Genomic DNA, 20,657 nt, shown 5'->3' with positions numbered 1-20,657 from the left:
ATATTAAGAGCTTTCAACAGAGAGACGGGTCGACACTGAAGACCAGAGACAGAAATCAATAGAAAATTGACCTGATATTAATTTTGTTATTATTAGTGTAGAAAAGTCAGTGATTTGCGACTGGTTAATCTGTATAAATACAAGGGCTGGCCATGAGCTGCAGCAAATCACAGTTAAGATCGAGTGGCAACGCAGTGGAGCTTCATGAAGCCTTTGCCAAGCTGGTTTCTATCAAATAGCTCCTTGCAATGGAGGGTATGAAGCCATTCATTACCTTGCAAGGCAGCTTGGATAGTAGAAGAAGGTATTTGCAGATCAAAGTGGAAAGGAGAGTTTAAACTCCATGCAACACCTGTGCCACCTTCAAAGGCTCTCAGCTCATGGCCATAACTAAGATTAAGATTGACTCCACCATTGATATTATTGAATCCACCATCAATAATACCATTACCTCCACCATTAAAAGCACTAACTCCAACATTAATTCCATTAAATCCTCCATTTATAGCATTGACCCCACCATTAATAGCACCACCAATTCTATCTAGTGATGTTGGTTTCATCTTTCCAAAGCACCATTTTCCACCATAGCCTGTCTCTAACCCAAAGGAAGCTGCTAGGTTAGAGACCTTCTCCATAAGACATTTTGCATTCATCTCCTCTAATACAATCGTTGGAGATGGAACACCACTACCATAGCTTCTTTTTAAGCTCTTTCCACCAGCTGAGAGCTGCATTAAGTTGCTTTCCCAAACAAAGTTTTCCTTTGACTGTGAGAAGGTGCTCATATCTTGATGACTTGATGGCAACCCATGACTCTTCAAAGGAGGACCTATGGGTGTTTTTTGCTTCAGAGAGCCTGATAATGGAGATTTAGTTGAGAGAGTAGAAGGGGATAACATTTGGGCCTTGTGCATAGTAAACTTGGAATCAGAGTTCTTCAAGCTTAAAGCAACAACATTAGAGATGACATCCTCATCATCATTAACATCATCATCATCATCATCATAATTACCTTCAATTGTTGCTATAAACAAGCCTTCATCAGCAAGGCATTGCATTTTCTCAAAGCTGCAATTGTGCAATATGGCATTGCTAGCTTCAAATTCATCCATGCCTACATCAACAATATCTTCACTTTCTTCCATATACACCTTCTCATCCAATGACTGAACTGTGTTACTAGAATCTACCTCTTGGTTATCTGTAGTGTTCGATTTTACCTCTTCAGCTTCCTGTATAGTGTTGGATGTCCTTCGATACAAGGGCACCGCATCTATATACTCTTCTTCCTGTACTTCTGTTGTGTGGTACTCACTGGGGGGTTCCTCCTGATGCTGTTTCTTATCAAAATTTGCCCCATATTCAGCATCTCTGGTAAAGACATGGAGGGTGAGGCGGCCATCTTTTCGGTTGGCCTGGAGGTACTGCCTGCAAGGGACTTTGACCTCTTTGAGGACTAAGCGGCCGTTTTCGCGGTAGGGGAGGAGGGTAAAGGAGAAAGATTCAGAAGAGGTGACTGCAGGCAAGGTGTGGGAGAGGGGGGGGGGGAATGATCTCCCTCTGTTGTAGCTGGAGTGGTTGAAGGTCATGGGGGTACCACTAAGACTAGGTGCAGACTGAACTGCTATCATATTGCTTGTTCTAATTTCAGTTTCATGATGTAGTTCAGAGAATATAACTGGTGGAGGGCTAGAGGGACTTATGTCAAGCTTATCATAAAAACTTTGGCCACCATAACATGATGAACTGTCGGAGCTCTCGGAGCCGAGCTCTTCGGCGCAGTGCTGTAGCCTCATCCTCCTCAGCCTCAGAGTCTTCTGGTAGGGAGTCTCCCTAGCTGACTCCTTACAGCATGCTAGCAATGAAGGGCTGGAGGTGCTCTTGGTCATGGAGGCCAATAGCTTGCTGGCTACGCTTCCATCATCATCATCATCATCATCCGAGCTACCATTACCTGAAGATGAGGAGCCAGAAGAAGAGTACTTAACACTCATCTTATCAGAGGTCAAGTCGTGCTCACTCTTAGCCTTCTTGCTGAAGAAGGGAGTGTTCATATCCACGGGTGCTGCATTGCCATGGAAGAAAGGCGGCCTCTTGATATTAGGTGATGATTCATGTGGCTCAGCGAGACATTTTTCTGAAGGAGAAGAGGGGGAGAGGTTTACTGCAAACCAAGAAGCAGATTGCAGCTGTTTGGCCTTGGGATGAACCTCTATGTCTTGGGAATACAGAGGCTCAAAAACGGAATGCTGTAAGGTAACAGGAGGGTGCCTCATTTTGCTATGAGGGATAATGAGTTCAGAAGCGATACAGAGAGAAAGCAGAGGAAGAAAGCTGGTCGTAATGAGAGGAAAACTCAGAAGAAACACGAAACAGCAGTGGGAAGATAAGCTAGAAGCTGAGCTGAGGCCATGTTAACAAGAAGAAGAAGGTGGTGTGTTTGTGGCAATTTGCATGGATTTGTGAAGGGGGAAGCCGGCCTTTATAAACGGGGCTATAAGGCTTAAGCCCCTCTCTCGACAACATACGACAATTGTTCATCTGAGGTCTAGAGCCGAAGAGTGGCCGGCCAAAAGCAGAGATTAAAATAGCATTGAAATTTTTTGAAATAACACCTAGGTCCTAAAAAGCCAGGTCTAGGCTTTCTAGCGGCTCTATGCTTGTCCGCAGAGCGGCCGGCCACTTGGTGCTCGCCACGTCCGGCCCTCGATAAATCAGCTTTTAGTGTATTTATCTTTGAAAATTCAAAAATGATTTTGGAAGGGCGAAAAGTTATAAAATTTCGACATCTCTAAATATATTGGCTATTTTCGTAGTGTCTTTGAGAAAAGCAGTACTCTTTTTTTTGATTGGTCGGGAATAACATTTTTCCCAACGACTGCCCGGTTTGTCATAGAAAAGGTGGGCGGGGGGGGGGGCAGGCCTGGTTTGTCATAGAAAAGGTGGGGCGGGCGGGGCCGGGCTCAAAAAACGTGACGTTAGTGTAAACCCAACTGGAGATTTTGAAAATTACCTTTTGAAAATTAAGTTGAAAGTATGAATACTTTCAAATTTTCAAAGGTCTTTAAATTTTCAAGATTTTCTCAAGTGATAATTTTCAAAATTTTAGATTGAGGGTTTTCTACTTTTTCCAGAAATACTTTTTTTTCGAGCAATGGAACTTCTGTCCACTCGGACGAAAAGTGCAGCCCAGCAGAAATGATAGCATCTCGCGGCCGCCCGTTTAAAATAAAATAAAAAAAAGGGGTGGGTGGGTCGGGACCCAGGCATCGCGGCCACATTTGTCCGGCCAAGCGATGATACGAACGCTTGATTTTTGGGGTCCCCTAGCTTAAGCACCATCGCACGGCTGCACCAACTTCGAATCTGTTTCTGCAAGCGTGCGTACAAGCCAAGCAGATTGTTATATTACCAAGTAGATTTTTCACCCCCCTTTCCGTCTCTCTGCTCACCCCAAATGTCTCCTTTCACCATATCAATATTTATCATGATATATCAAATGACGGATATATTGATACGTGCAGTCCCCACCCTTCTCAACAACACCCAATCCATGTAACATCAAACATCATCACCCCCAATCTAATCTTGCTCAATTGCACCGTTTTTTTTAACCCCCTTTGAATCCTTGCCCCTTTTCCTTACCACATTAAACCTGCTTTACCTTCTGTTTTTGTCTTTCCCCCCTTTCCAAACAAAGTAAAATTATCACTCCACACCCAATCCATGTAGCATCAACTCATCATCACCCTCAACCTAAAAACATCATCACCCACAACCCAATCTAATCTTGTGTGCTTGGCTCAATTGCACCGTATATGTTGCTTTAATCTTTTCACCCACAACCCAATCGAATCTTGTGTGCTTGGCTCAATTGCACCGTATACGTTGCTTTAATATTTTCCCCTTGACTACATTATCCTTGCTTACTCAAGTCTCTTCCCCCTTTCCTAATAAAGTAAAACCATAACTCAACACCCATTCCATGTAAACATCAAGAAATCATCACCCTCAACCCAATCTAATTGTGTGTGCTTGGCTCGATTGCACGGTATGGTATTTTCCTTTTCCTTGACTACAATGAACTTACTTTAATTTTTTTGCCCCCTTTCCTTGACCACATTAACCTTACCTTCTTCCACCTCCCCCCCTCAATCATTACATTGAGCTTTGAAAGGTACGATAGAATTTTCCATGCCCTTTTCTTGTCGGTCAAAGATGGGCATAATGCTCATACCTCCAAACTCCAAGACTCTCTTGCTACTAATTTAGCCAACCACTCCCACAATCCAAGAGCTTCAAATCTAGTTAAATGGGGACCAAAATCTACACTTCTTTTGGATCTCCTTTTTTCTTTACCTATAAAGGAGCCTCCTAGATCCCTTTCTCTAGAGCTTCACAAAGTAAGGGGAGATGGATCATGAACCACACATTCTAAACTCTTCTTTCAAAGGGTTACTTTTTCATCTCTTTTTCTTTCTCTTTCATTTTGGAGGGATTTTTCTTAACCAAACCTTTATAACTTTCGAGAAATTGTTTAACTTGGATAAATTGGTCCAATGAGACTGTTGAACTAGTGGGCCAAACCCTCATGAGATTGTTGAACTAGTGGGTCAAACCTATCAGAGGGTAAGTTTGGTGGGCGTTCTCTCTCAAGCTTTCAAAGTTGGGAGCATTGCATCAAAAGTCTAAATTTGGTAGGATCTCTTTCTCAAAGCTGTAGTTGAATTGCCAAATGGAGACTTTAGAGCAAATGGTCCCCAAAAAGTCGTCTTACATAAGGAAAAAAAAACGTCCTTTAGTGAAAATTAAATGGTCCCCAAAAAGTCGTCTTACATAAGGAAAAAAAAAACGTCCTTTAGTGTAGTTTTCAGTGCTCAAATTGGGTTAAAAAACGGGTTCACCTGAGCATATTTTTCAATTTAGATTGAAGGTCGTCCTTTTTTCCAAGAGGTTTATTTCTGACAGTGCTTAAGATTGGACAATTGTAAGCGAGATAAGCAATGGGGCACCTTTAGTGGAGAATCCGCTAGGACGATGGCGAAAGCTGTCAAATTTAGCGACGACGTGTAGCGCTAACGGCTGGAGGAGAGCCGCCCTGAGCCGACTATCGTTCTCAAACTTTTCCACCAAATTTGGAGGCGAATCTCCAGAAGAAGGGGGGTGGTGCCCTTTGCTGGCCCGCTGGCCACGTCCTTTTCACACTCAGTTCGAGCTCGTAGCCTTACCCGCCCACGTCAACGGATTGAATTCAAATTTAAAATTCTTTTAGGTCCCTGGCCCCTGTTTGAGATCCCTTCGATTCTGCTCTCCAGCTGATCTCAACGACACCACGCCACCCTCCAATTTGCTTGACAGCTTGCTTTATACTCTGTAAACATTCAATCAACACGCTCTCTCACGTTTGCATCCCTCACCCCAATCGACACGCGCGCGCGCGCGCACACACACACTCTCTCTCCATGCTTCCTCTCTTTCTAGCAAAACCAAACCACCACCTCATGCAATTAGATGCCACCTTTGTGCACGCTAGTCCACCCGAGAGAGAGAGAGAGAGAGAGAGAGAGAGAGAGAGAGATTAACACAAGCATTGAATAATGACTTAATCCACTTCGTAATCCTGACCTAATCTCTCTCTCTCTCTCTCTCTCTCTAATTCACAATCCTCTCCTCGATGACCAAGACGTTAGCTCAACGACCACCTCAGGAGATTCCGGGGCTCCTGTCGGCGCTTTTTAGCTTGTTTAAGGCAGAGGTGGAGGACAACCTACATCACACAGTATTAAAAAAACTGTCGCAAGCAACTTCTAAAAGAGAAATTCTATTCTAAAGGTTCTCATTGCATTGCCGTTTCAGGCGGCATTCCACCATAGAACCTTAGGATCGATGGGAAATTATTTATGGAGTCGGTTCCAAGTTATGGGCTTTGAATCTCCTTTTGACACTTGGCAGTATACCGGTCACTTAACGTGCCTTGCCAAAATGTGGCTTCCTTTCACGATCGCCTAAAGATTCACAATAAACTAAACGCCTTACCTTTTAAGCCCTCCCTTTTCCCAAGCAAAAGTGCACACAAGCTAATGTGGAAAGAACATCCCTTCTTTAATCTCAAAAAGACCCTTCTTTTATCTCAAAAGAATATTCTACCTTATAAAAGAGTACCTAAGGTCATATCTTAGAAAGAGAAAGAAGGATAGAATTCTATCAAGCAAAAAATAAATAAAAATCAATATTAAATCCAAGGCATGTACTTTATCCTGTCCGTATCTGCTTTGTTATAAAGCTGACTCCTAAGGTTGCGATTTGTGGTTGAATAACTCATTTATAAGTAAAAGACTTGGCACATCTGATAGAAGTTGCTTCCAATTTTAAGTAAGCCTTCATTATGTGCTAATTCAAGTTGATAGCATAAGCCAAGTTTATCAAAATCTATATTGAGCATTTATTTTACTTGTTTAAGAAAAAATTGGCCTTCTAGCAGTTTAGCTTTTATATAAGTTATTTAGGATTTCACTTACTCATATTTTCAGTACTTCCATAATGAATAGGGTACCTCTTAGGTTTTATTCCCACTCTTGAAATGGCATAACGGAAAAACACCCATTGTGAAGTTGGGACTTATTTATTTTTTCTTTCATTTGGTGGAAAAAAGATATGACACCAAAACTCAATATTCTACATGCATTGAATTTAAGTAGCATTTCTTATTGAAACTTACATAAAATGTTACAACAAGACTTAGCTCACATATACTAGTTCAATCACAATCATGTTTTAAATCCAAATTTGAAATTGTATTAGTAGTGATTCATCTCATGAATCAATCCATAGCAATGGGCTAGATGAAATTAAGGTAGGTTTTTGTTTTTTTTTCTAAAATATACCATGGACCTAACTTGTTACTTGTGAAGTCGCTTACACATGATGATGTGTGGAAACCAAAATTTGAAGTCACTTATACATCAATGAAGTGGCAACCAAATTGTGGTGATGTGTAAACCAAATGTGGTGTGATCACACCAAGTTGTGATGTATAGAACTATTTCACTCTCCTCTCTCCTTCACCTTCAAGAATATTCTTCCTTGTGTAATCCCTACTCCAAGATATACAAAGAAAGGGTTGATATAGCCACCATAATTGTGAGGTCACTTACACAACGGTGTGTCAAACTGAATGTGAAATCACTTATACATTGGTGATGTAGCATCCATAATTGTGAAGCCACTTACACAATGGTGTGCCAATTGAATGTGAAATCACTTATACAGTGGTGATGTAGCATCCATAATTGTGAAGCCACTTACACATGATGATGTGTGGAAACCAAAATGTGAAGTCACTTATACACCGATGAAGTGGCAACCAAATTGTGAAGTCACTTAAAAATTGATGATATGGCAACCCAATGTGAAGTCACTTACACAATTATAAATTGGTGTGGTGTGTGTGGTGATGTGTAAACCAAATGTGGTGTGATCACACCAAGTTGTGATGTATAGAACTGTTTCACTCTCCTCTCTCCTTCACCTTCAAGAATATTCTTCCTTGTGTAATCCCTACGCCAAAATATACAAAGAAAGAAACAATGGGAAGGTTTGTAATGAACTATTACAAGAAATTCCACAATCTCACTCTTCGTCCCACACTTCCTCTTGTTATCTCTTTTCTTCCTCTCATGTGTATATCTTGATTTCAGCTTTACTAACTTCCCATGTCACTTGGTTCTACTCCAATCTAACATGTAGTTTTAGCTCAAAATATGTTCACCCACTCAAAGAAAATCTATAAAAGCTTTATACACTCACATAGACCTCAACCTTTAGCTAGGCACTACTTCCTCCATGTAAAAGCAACATAGAAGAGCTCATAAGCAGCATGAAACAAAAGATTCTAAGAACCACTACATATAGATGAGAAACTTAAAGAATCCACAAGAGGGAAATTAGAGTAGAGAGCTCACAAAGTTAAAAAGGGCATGTAAAGGTGTATTGCATGTAGGGATATTCATTTGTAGAACTTGACTTATAGGCATGCACACTTGTCTTCTTCCCAAAAGTGTTGAGATATCGAGCTCGTCTAGTGAGGCGGTGGACACTGATGACCCGCTGTGGGGGATAGGCCCCACACTTACACCATTGGCATGGTTGGTGAGATCTTGGGTGATATGCGGCCCCAGTGGGATGACAGGCTGTGTGACAGCCATTCTAGAGACTGGCATAGTTATAGCGCCAGCTCATTTAGTCGGGTTCACACTATAGAGAACCCGTGTATGTATTTGGTTGAGTACCTTTCATATTGTGTGTACTCTTATTCTTGTATATGGTGTGTTGAGTGTTGAGTGAAGAAGAAGATTGTCAGCCTCTCACCTTGAGTGTTCTCTATTAGGGTTTTGTGAGTGTGCGTGTGTGCTTGCAAGAGCTTAAGCTCTCTTCCCCCCTGTATCTTTTCATGGTATCAGAGCTTGGTTCGTGATAAGGGCTGAGCTGCAAGCAAGAGAACCACAGGAAGCAATACGAGGGTAAGAGCTTCAACTACTCTTCCCTATTTGTGTTGGTGACTACACCCTTGTCGGGAGCTCTACGGGAGGCACCGGCAAACGATCTCTGATTGAGGAGTTTTCTTCGCGGGAGTAAAGCTATAGGGTAACTATAATGTCCTATCGGACGAAATTTTCTAAGCTGAAAATGCGTTTCGGGCACGTCTGGACCACCGTTTTTTAGAAAGCAGGCGATTTCGAGCACTACGGGTAAGTCATCGATTCTTTGCAGAACTCTGTTTTAAGAACTGCAGGAAGACAGATTGATTGTGCAGACACTGTGGGTGCTGCAAAGAGGTCTACAGTTGCCATTGGGGGTGTATGCATGCACATTAAAGTCACTGGTTGTGACATTTGAGAGTACTACAGTACCGCTGCATAAAATACAGCAGTTGTGCAGGAAAAACCAGAGTGCAGTTTCTGGTAAAATTGTGTGTTTGGCAAGATGTCTAATGATGGCATAACACAGATTGTGGCTGAGAAGCTGGATAAGAATAACTTCCATGCTTGGAGGTTCAGGTTGACGAATTTCCTGATGGGAAAAGGCTATTGGGACTACATAGAAGGTAAGCATGAAGAGGCACCGGAGATACCGGATATAAATCCGGCCGACTGCAGATGTGAAAGAGTTTAAAGACTGGAACCAAGGAGCCAGGAAGGTTATGTATTGGTTCTCCATTAGTATACAGGACACCATGATTGGGCACATTCAGGATGCCAAGTCCCCCAAGGAGGCGTGGAACACCTTGGTAAAGCTCTATGAAACAAATACCAAGGCACGTAAGATACAGTTGAAGAATGAACTTCATACTGTGGAGAAAAAGAGCATGTCTGTGAATGACTATGCGTTGAAGATAAAGGGTATTGTGGAATCCCTTGCATCTATTGGTGTGTCAGTAGAAGATGATGATGACAAGGTGGAAGTCTGTCTACGTAGTCTTGGGCCACAATACAAGGCGTTCAAGACGTCTATTTAGACTCGGGAAAACATTTCCAACTTTACAGATTTGGTGTCTATGCTGATTATCGAAGAGAAGAGCTTGGGTGAAGACCAACAGTCTTCACAAAGCAAAAACAGTTCAAAGCAACAGGCCTTCTACACGAGTTCAGGAAGAGGACGAGGTAGAGGAGGCCGTGGACGCGGTCAAGGAGGTGGCCGAACAGGTAATCAGAATTATGGCCAGCAGCAGCAACAACAACAACAACAGTCCCAGAATCAACAACAACAACAACACGCAGGTGGAAGAGGCAAATTCAGAGGCAGGGGGAGTCAAAGAGGCCGTGGAAATTGGCAAAGGCAATATAATGATGCACGTGAATGCTATTATTGTGGTAAGCCTGGACATGTGCAGGTAGAATGTTATAAGAAGCAGGCTGACATGCAAAATGGAAAAGTGTAGCAAAACAACTATGCATCCTCAAGCAGAAATAATGAGGATAATGAAAGGTTGTTTGTTATGCAGCATGTCGTGAATGCCATGTCTGAAAATGTTGATGCAGCACAAAAAGATAATGTATGGTATGTGGATTCAGGCGCTTCGAACCACATGACGAGTCATGGGGAGTGGTTCAAGGAGATGAAAAACCCGGAAAGACCAGGTTTTGTGGAAACAGGGGATGACACTGCTCATCCAATTGCCCATGTTGGAGATGTGCCATTGTCTATGCAGGATGGCAAAGTGAAGTACCTTGCAGATGTACTTCATGTACCGAACATAACAAAGAATCTGGTTTCAGTTGGACAGATGATTGAGCAGGGTTTGCAGGTTCGGTTTAACCCTGATGGTTGTTATGTCGAAGACTTCAAAGACAAGTGCAGGTTGGTTGCAAAAGGCAATAGAGTGGGCAGAATGTTTACGTTGAATGTAGACATGCCTGAAATGAGTGCTGCGATGTTTGCAAATGGTTCAGGAATTGTTGCAGACACAGACATTTGGCATAAAAGGATTGGACATGTAAATGTGCAGAGATTGAAGTCTATGCAGACAAAAGGATTTGTGACAGGGCTGCCAAAATTTAAAGTGGAAGGTATGCAGAAAATATGTGAAGCATGCCACTTTGGGAAGCAAACAAAGCATGTGTTTCCACGTAACAGATATGTGAGCAGAAATGCACTAGATGTTGTGCATTCAGATGTATGGGGTCCTACGAAGACCATATCTATGGGAGGCTGCAGGTTTTATGTGACTTTCATTGATGACCACACAAGGAAAGTGTGGGTATATTTCATGAAGGAGAAGAGTGAGGTGTTCACTCACTTTCAGAATTTCAGAGTTTTGGTTGAAAAGCAAACAGGGAAATATGTAAAGTGCCTAAGGTCAGATGGAGGGGGAGAGTACTTCTCCAATGAGTTCTCTGAATTTCTGAAGAAGAATGGTATTCGGAGACAGTTTACATGCAGATACACTCCGCAGCAAAATGGAGTTGCTGAGCGGAAAAACAGGCACATTGCTGAGATTGCACGAGCATTGATGGAAGAGAAAAATATGCCGCATAGCTATTGGGCTGAGGCTGTTTCTATAGCAGTATACATCATGAACAGGACTCCAACTGCAGCCATACATGATGTAACTCCAACAGAGGAGAGGTTTACTGGCAGAAAACCAGATTTGTCTCATCTGAAAGTCTTTGGATGCATTGCATATGTGCATGTGCCAGATGAGCTGAGAACCAAGCTGGATCCAAAAGTTGAGAACCAAGCTGGATCCAAAAGCTGAAAAATGTGTGTTTATTGGATACTCCCTTGAGCAAAAGGGATACATGTGTTATAACCCTGCTACACGTGAGTTGAGGGTAAGCAGGGATGTTGTCTTTGATGAGATGAGCAGCTGGTATGCTGCTGAAAAAGAAGCTGTTGGGGCTGATGTGAGTGGAAGTGTGGTTGCACAGAATGCAGGTCAGCAATCACAGTCTTTGAGTGGACCAGGTGAGTCCTCATCTAGTGGGTCTATTGATAGACCATGGAGTGGCAGGCTGCGTCATAATACCAGTCCTGCAAATGTGATTAGTACATCACGTAAAGGAAAAGAGAAAGTGGTTGAGCCCCTTGGTATGCCTGACACTTCTGCAGGAGGGCATTCTCATGTTGATGGAGAGTCTAGTGGCTCAGATATGAGCCTTGATGAGGAGCTTGGGATCCCAGCTATGAGAACACATGGTGTAAAGAAGGCTATGGAAGCCATGAATGAAAAGCTGCGAAGATCAGGGAGAGTGAAGAACCCTGTGCAGAGATTTACATATGATGGTTATATGGCACATCACTATGCATATATGGCAAAGGTTGTGCAGGTTGTAGAGCCCACATGCATTGATGAGGCTGTTGGAAATGTGTGTTGGGAGAAAGCTATGGATGAGGAGATGGATGCACTATATGGAAATGAAACTTGGGATTTAGTGCAATTGCCTGAAGGCAAGAAAGCCATTGGATGCAAGTGGATGTACAAAGTTAAACATAACAGTGATGGGAGCATAAACAGGTACAAGGCTAGATTGGTAGCCAAAGGATATGTGCAGACATATGGGATTGATTATGAGGAAACTTTCAGCCCAGTTGCCAAGATGGCAACGGTGAGAATTGTGATAGCAGTGGCTGCGTCAAAGCAATGGTCTTTACATCAGATGGATGTAAAGAATGCATTCTTGCATGGGGATTTGCAAGAAGAGGTGTATATGTTGCAGCCACCTGGTTATGAAGATGTGGGTCACCCCGAGCATGTTTGCAGGTTGAAGAAAGCCTTGTATGGCTTAAAACAAGCACCAAGAGCATGGTCTGACAAGATTTCTGAATATCTTGACACTATTGGCTTGACACTATTGGCTTTCATGTAGCCAATGCAGATTTCTCGCTGTATGTGAGACATGGTGATAGAGGGGTTGTGCTTGTTGTCATCTATGTAGATGACTTGATCATTACGGGGGATCATGATGCAGAGATCTTTGATGTAAAGATCTTGCTTAGATAGAAGTTTGAGATGAAGGATCTGGGGGAGCTCAGATATTTCTTGGGCATTGAGGTGATTAGGTCACCACATGGTATTGGATTACTGCAGAGACAGTATGGCTTGGACATGTTGTCCAAGTATGGTATGACAGGCTGTAAGCCTATTTCTGTGCCATTGGACCAGAATGGCAAGTTGAGTGCAGATTCAGGAGAGATCTTGGAGGATCCTACTATGTATAGGCGCATAGTAGGAAGCTTGATATACATGACGATCACCAGGCCAGATTTGAGCTATGCTGTTGGGTTGGTGAGTCAGTTTAGGTGTCTTGTGTAATGTGTATCGTCTTAGGGGCCCCACCCATTAATAATAAGGCATTTTCATGTGCTCAATCCTCTTGCCAAAGCTATGTATCTTCCATGTCATTCATCTTCAGATTTCCTTGTCAACCCTTTAACTCTTTTGACTCCCATTGACGCGGTCAAAGTGATAAGTATGTTAACAATTTAAAATTTTGTTCACTTTACTGATACTTCTCACCTTATAGTTTGGTTGCTAGATAAGAAGGTTAACGATTTAAAATTTTATTCTTAAGATTTTTCAATTTAGTAATATCTACTTCTCACCTTATAGTTTTGGTGCCTTAAAGGTGAGATAAGATAAGTATCTTCAACATTTGGAGATGCTAAAATGGAAAGGGTGATGAAGAGGGCTCTTTGTTATGCCATAAATATGGGAGAAAAGTAGAAAAACTTGATCTAACACCTTAGATTCCCCTCACAAATAGAGTTCCAAGGTTGGTACTTGAGTATTCTCATTCAAAGAATGTCAGACTATGATATGAAATGGTAAGAAGTAGTTCTTTAATGTATATATCTTCAAGTTTTTGGTTGAAACAGAGTTCTAAGGTTGGTATTGTTGTTACTTAAGTGTCCTCAAAGAATGCCATTATAGTGTCTATGATATAAAATGGTATGAAGTAGTTCTTTATTTTCAAGTTTTTCTATAATTTTTTACTTGTTATTATTTTTCTTTTTAGGTCTTCACATCTAAAGTGAGGGTTACCTCCCTTTATGAACGATATCATAAACTTAAGAAGACCCTTACTAAAATTGGGGCAAGAACAAATGTATTAAGATGCTAGTAGTTTAACAACAAAATACAATTTGCCATAAACACAATTAAACGCATTGTTCTTTTATAAAAGAGGCTTGAGAAATGGGAAGAACCTTAACATGGTTATGTTATACACACAAATATTAAGAAGAGAGAGCACATAGACAAGTAGGTGATAAGAAATATTAGGTTGATGCACATAGATATTGTAGAAGGGAGATTAGATTATTACACATAGATATTGCGAAAGATTATAATTGCACCTAGATATTGTAGAAGAGGGAGAGCACGTAGATAATGAATACACTAGCTTGGATCAAGATTAGAACTTATTTTGTAAAATATTCTCCACTTCTTGTTTATATGCAAGTTAAGAAATGTTGTTATTCATGGTTTCTTTTTGAGAACATTAGGAGATCCTTCACTAGTCTTGTCTTTGTCTTCTTCCGTTCCTTACTTGAAGGGTGTTAACAAGGAATGCAACACACTACTGCTAGCAACTCTCCTAGCAGCAATCCTACTATCGTGTATCGGTCTAAACAAAGGTATTGGACTAGCTTCAAGTTCTTGATAGTCCTAGAGCAACATAAGATTGTTGCCACATTGAGTTTGGCAATTGGGTAATACATCTTAGAGCGAATTGACACTATATGAATAAGAATAATATGGTTTTAATATTACATCAACACACATTTTTCAACAACATGGCCATAATCAAACTTACTTATACTAGCACCATTATGGAATTTTGGACTATTCCCTTACATGAATATTATTGATCACTAAACCTCTAAATACGAGTGCACGGTGCATTTCTATCAATGTTACATCCTTATATTGAGACATTTGGGCACTAGATAGTATGGCCACCATTATGAGGAGTAGCCATGGTTGAATAGCCCATGTGCCCAACATCTTTGTATATCAACAAGTGATGGTGGTGGCCTCGGAGGCCAAATGGTTTATACAGCCTAGATAAATTTGGCGCATTACTAAATATTATGCATATTAGAGCAGATTATTATCCCATAAAGGTAGATAAAACCCTATCTTGAGATTGTGGGGGACCAAGAGAAGAGCCTAAATCATTGGTGGGCCATGAGAGGTGGAAAACCTGTAAAACACCCTTTAGTGTTCTTTATGGGACAATTATGAGAAAACACAATAGTGCAAGTAGGATCTTCATAATACAAAGCATCGAATTATAGAAAGAAGTGGAGAGTAAACAATATGTCATCTTACAAACTTTAATTACAAAGTTAGCCCACCCATGTGCTCGAGGTATGGAGATTTGATGGTGATCTAGATAAACTCTAAATGGAGGATATCTTGCCTATAAGAGCACCTAAACATAATAAACTTGATGATGAACAAAGGCTTCCAAACTACTTTATATGTAGTTTTGAGGGGACCGGCATGGAGTAGGTCGACCATGTTGGCGACCCACAACTTGATCCAAAATTACCAACAACTGACCATATCATTCGACTGGTACCATACAACAACTTCCCATAGGGACTTGCATAGCTCCCACGATCGCTCCCATGGATATCTTGTTGAGATATCGAGCTCATCTAGTGAGGTAGTGGACACTGATGACCCGCCTGGGGGATAGGCCCCACACTTACACCACTGGCATGGTTGGTGAGATCATGGGTGATATGCGGCCAATGAGATAACAGGCTGTGTGACAGGCTGTGTGACAGCCATTATAGAGACTGGCATAGTTATAGCGCCAGCTCATTTAGTTAGGTTCACACTATAGAGGACCCTAGTATGTATTTGGTTGAGTACCTTTTCATATGGTGTGTACTCTTATCTTTGTATATGGTGTGTTGAGTGTTGTGTGAAGAAGAAGAAGATTTTTAGTAGCCTCTCACCTTGTGTGTTCTCTTTTAGGGTTTTGTGAGTGTGTGTGTGCTTGCAAGAGCTCAAGCTCTCTTCTCCCCTGCATTTTTTCATGGTATTAGAGCTTGGTTCATGCTAAGGACTGAGCTGCAAGCAAGAGAAGCACAGGAAGCGGTATGAGCTTCATCTACTCTTCCCTATTTGTGTTGGCGACTACACCCTTGTCGGGAGCTCTACGGGAGGCACCGACAAACGATCTCTGATTGAGGAGCTTTCTTCGCGGGATTAAAGCTATAGGGCAACTATAGCTTTCTTCGCGGGATTAAAGCTATAGGGCAACTATATTGTCGGGAGCTCTACGGGAGGCACCGACAAACGATCTCTGATTGAGGAGCTTTCTTCGCGGGATTAAAGCTATAGGGCAACTATAGCTTTCTTCGCGGGATTAAAGCTATAGGGCAACTATATTGTCCTATTGGACTGAATTTTTTGGGCCAAAAATGCGTTTTGGGCGTGTTACGACCTTCGTTTTTCAGAAAGTAGGTGATTTCGAGCACTGCGGGTAAGTCATCGATTCTCTGCGCCGCCCGGCAGAACTATGTTTTAAGATCTGTAAGAAGACAAACTGGTTGTGTAGACATTGTGTGTGCTGCAAGGAGGTCAACAGTTTTGCCAATGGGTGTGTGTATGCACATTGAGGACACTGGTTATGACATTTGAGTGTAGTACAGTACCGCTGCAAAAAATACAGCAGTTTGTGCAGCAGGACAAACTAGAGTGCTGTTTCTACTAAATTTGTGTGTCTGGCAAGATGTCAAATGATGGCATAAACCAGATTGTTGCTGAGAAGCTTGATAAGAACAAGTTCCATGCTTGGAGGTTTAGGCTGACAAATTTCCTGATGGGAAAGGGTTACTGGGACTATATAGAAGGTGAGCGCATGAAGAGGCACCGCAGATACCGGAGATCAATCCGACTGCTCTGCAGATTTGAAAGAGTTCAAGGATTGGAACCAAGGAGCCAGAAAAGTTATGTATTGGCTCTCTATTAGTATACAGGACACCATGATTGTGGGCACATACAGGATGCCAAGTCCCCCAGGGAGGCGTGGGACACCTTGGTAAAACTCTATGAAACGAATACCAAGGCACGAAAGATACAGTTGAAGAATGAACTTTATACTGTGGAGAAAAAGAGTATGTCTGTGAATGACTATGCATTGAAGATCAAGGGTATTGTGGAATCCCTTGCATCTATTGGCATTTCAGTAGATGATGAGATGATAAGGTGGAAGTCTATCTACGTGGTCTCGGGCCACAATACAAGGCATTTAAGACATCTATTCAGACTCGAAAAAACATTCCCAATTTCATAGATTTGGTGTCTATGAAGAGAAGAGTTTGGGTGAAGACCAACAGCCTTCACAAAATAAAAATAGTTCAGAGCAACAGGCCTTCTACACAAGTTCAGGAAGAGGACGAGGTAGAGGAGGCCGTGGACGCGGCCAAGGAGGTGGCCGAACAGGTAATCAGAATTATGGCCAGCAGCAGCAGCGCAACAACAACAGTCCCAGAATTCACAACAACAACAACACGCAGGTGGAAGAGGCCAATTCAGAGGCAGGGGGAGTCAAAGAGGTCGTGAAAATTGGCAAAGGCAGTATAATGATACACGTGGATGCTTTTATTGTGGTAAGCCTGGACATGTGCAGGCAGATTGTTACAAGAAGCGGGCTGACATGCAAAATGGGAAATTGCAGCAAAACAACTATGGATCCTCGATCAGAAACAATGAGGATAATGAAATGTTGTTTGTTATGCAGCTCGTTAATGCCATGTCTAAAAATGTTGAAGCAACACATAAAGATGATGTATGGTATGTTGATTCAGGTGCTTCGAACCACATGACAAGTCATGGGGAGTGGGTCAAGGAGATGAAAAACCTTGAAAGATTAGGTTTTGTGGAAACAAGGGATGACACTGCTCATCTAATTGCCCATGTATGACCCTTCTATCCATGATGTAGCAACAAGAACATTACGTCTCAGTGTGGTTTATTTTCCTCCCTTGAGTATGCTCCTCAAAGAGGCACAGGCACATGTGCAAACAATCCATATATCGTATTTTGATATGGATGCTAGTAAGCACATTACTTTTCAACAAGATTTGTTTTTCCCCCTTGAGTATGATCCTCAACGAGGTAGAACCACGTGCAAACAACTCCTCGTATCTAGTGAAAGGAGTTATTTTCATAGTCACATGTGAAAACAATTCCTTGTATCCAATGTGAAAGGATTAGTAAGGTTGTGCTCACTATTACAAATGGTGGGACAGTCACTCTCTTATAAGTTTTATTTGTGCCAGGCATGAAAAAGAATTTGGTGTTAGTCTCTACCATTTCTAGGGTAGTCCTAGTGATCATATTTGTTAATGATAGGTGTACATCTCATGATAGAAGTGATGGAGACATTACAGTGGTATCTGGTACTCTAATCCATGGGCTTTACATGCTAGATAGGTATGAGAGATTAGCACATAATTCTTGTTCAATTACTACATGCCATGAGTGATGCTAAGCTATGGCATGCTCGCTTTGTTCACTTAATTTTTTTTTTTGTTGCATCTTAAAAGGAAAGAGAGGATGTCAGAGTTTTGAAAGATTGAGTCCCCTATCAAACATACATGTGAGGGGTACATTTTGGGCAAGATGCAACAAGCATTGTTCTTGAAAGATGAATCAGTAAGGGCTATCCATAAATCACAACGTATACATAGTGATGTATGTGGTCTTATGAGGACACCATCGATTAATCGATGTCTCCACTTTGTGATTTTCATAGATGACTGCTCCAACCACACCTAGGTGTATCCATTGAAAGCAAAGTTAGAGGTTTTTACATGCTTTAGACACTTTTTCCCTATGGATGAAAATGTGTATGCATGTAATGTTGCCACCCTTCATACATATCAAGGGGAGGAGTATATGTCAAAGGTGTTTCATGCATATATGGTTGAAAGAAGCATAAAAACATCAATGCATGATGCCTTACACATCTCAGCAAAATGGTGTGGTTGAGAGGAAGAAAAAATCTCTCATGGAGATGGCACATTGCATGGTTAAAGGCTATGATTTTCCTCATGTTTTTTGGTTGAAGTTATGTGTACCACTTATGTGCTAAATAGATGCCCCACCAAGGCCTTGCCCTTTATGAATCTTGGAATGGAAGGAAGCCCTAACTGGCTCATTTAAGTATTTTTTGTTGTCTTGCTTATTCGCTTGTGCTTGAGCAGAAACAATGCAATAAGATGGTGATATTACTTTTTTGGGATACAACTCAAAAAGAAAAATGTTTTTTTGTGGGACACAACTCGAAAACAAAGGCTATAGATCTACTATCCGGCCATAAAGCAAAATTTAGTGAGAGATGTCTTTGCGGCGGCCAGATGGTATAGATCTACCATCCAGTCATCATCACAAAGTAGAATTTGGTGAGTAGAGATGTTATCTTTATTGAGAACTCAATTCAGCCCATGCTTTTATGCAAAAAAACAAAAAAAATTTCTCACATGACATCTTTGATAAACTTCTACCTTTGTATAGTGCTAGCACAGATAGCCATAAGTGGAACAAATAAATGTTTCAACAAGGTGCCTAAAATCAACCCATGCAGGCTAAAAATCAACTCAAATTTCAGCTCACAGGTCATCAACCTATTGAGATGAGGCGATTGTGGATGATGTAGTGGTGGATGAGGAAAGGGTAACCATATAGGCATCCAAGAATATCCAAAAATGACTGGAGAAAACATTGCATGATAGAAAATTAGCTATTCCTTTGCCTAGGAAGACGCATGTTGGTCTCATCATGCATCTTATTCTTTCATGGATCATGCTCTTATTGCCACTATATGCAATCAAGAGGAATATGTCTCGTTTGAGGAAGCATAAGAAAATTATCACTGGATGTAAGCCATGCAAGATGAGTACCCTTGAAAATGACACTTTGGTATTTAGCATATTTACCTTATGGTGGTAAAAAGACCATTGGTATGAAGTGGGTTTAAAATCTTAAGCATAAAGCTACTAATGGTAGCATTGATCGCTTAAAGGGTTATGCTCAAGAGAAAGGCATAGATTATGATGAGACATTTGGCCCCACATCTTGTATGACTACAATCCAATGTACTATTGCATTGGCATCACATCATATGGATGGAATGTACATCAATTGGATATTAGGACTACCTTCTTGAATGGTGATTTGGAAGAGAGGAGGTTTATGTATCTTAGCATTGTGGTTTTTCTCAAAAGGGATAGGAATCTAAAGTATATACGTTATATGGCCTTAAGAAAGCTCCCAAAGCATAGTCTGAGAAGATAAATGCATACTTAGTTATAAATGGTTTTTGTAACATTCCACCAACTGAGAATACCCTCTATGTAAAGAGGATTAAAGATTGTTTTTTGGTCACCATTTTCTTGACCCAATCTCCAAGATACAGGTGAACCATTTGATGCATCACTTTATCAGTAGGTTCTATCTATGCAATACGAGGCTAGACATTCAGTTTGGGGTATCCTAGCTGAGCAAGTTTATGCATAGTCTCGAAAGTAAGCATTGGCAGCAGGCTTCCAAGCAAGTATTCCGATACTTATAAGCTATTCTATGCTAAGGGCGGTGATATTCAGTCGCATGCTTTGTGATTCCAATTTGGCTAGATGTTATGACACGTGAGTGTCCACTAGTGGCTTTTATTTTTACCTTAGTGATTCATGTATATCATGGCTGAGTAAGAAGCAACCGATGGTGGTTTGATCTATGAAGTTGAGTACATGGTAGGTTTTAGAGCAATTATGAAGTGTGTATGTCTCAGATCCATTTTTGTAGATGGAGGTGGTGGACAATAGTCCCCCACCTCCATCTTTATTGTGTTAGACCGAGAGCATTATGGTTGTTTTACAAGGAAACCATGCTTGCACCAAACACATCAAGGTGTATTACCATTATGAGGCTCATTGTAAGAGAGATAGGATGGATTATGTCTCTACACATGACAATGTGGTAGATAGGATGGCTTATGTCTCTACACATGACAATGTGGTAGATATGGTCATGAAGGCTTTCTCATGAGAGAAGTTTGAGGCTTTTATCATGAGAGAAGTTTGAAGCTTTTCGAAAAGCTTTAGGTGTATTGCCATTTGGAGATTGATCAGTC

General features: G+C 41.3%; 1 protein-coding gene across 1 annotated transcript; it reads right to left on the bottom strand.

Moving 5' to 3' along the window:
* Positions 1 to 52: 52 nt before the first annotated feature.
* On the bottom strand, positions 53 to 2,593 carry LOC147637738 (uncharacterized). Its single transcript, XM_086799579.1, has one exon. The coding sequence runs from the start codon at positions 2,277 to 2,279 to the stop codon at positions 174 to 176; it is 2,106 nt and encodes a 701-aa protein (XP_086655705.1). The 5' UTR covers positions 2,280 to 2,593; the 3' UTR covers positions 53 to 173.
* Between the last annotated feature and the right edge of the window lie 18,064 nt (positions 2,594 to 20,657).

The sequence above is a fragment of the Cibotium barometz genome, chromosome 6 (genome assembly GCF_041138505.1).
Source record: "Cibotium barometz isolate CiBa-2024 chromosome 6, ASM4113850v1, whole genome shotgun sequence".
NCBI lineage: Eukaryota > Viridiplantae > Streptophyta > Polypodiopsida > Cyatheales > Cibotiaceae > Cibotium > Cibotium barometz.
This window is presented reverse-complemented; position numbering and strand designations above follow the sequence as displayed.

Coding starts and splice junctions, on each gene's coding strand:
- LOC147637738 (XM_086799579.1), bottom strand. CDS start 2,279: ATGAGGCACCCTCCTGTTACCTTACAGCATTCCGTTTTTGAGCCTCTG.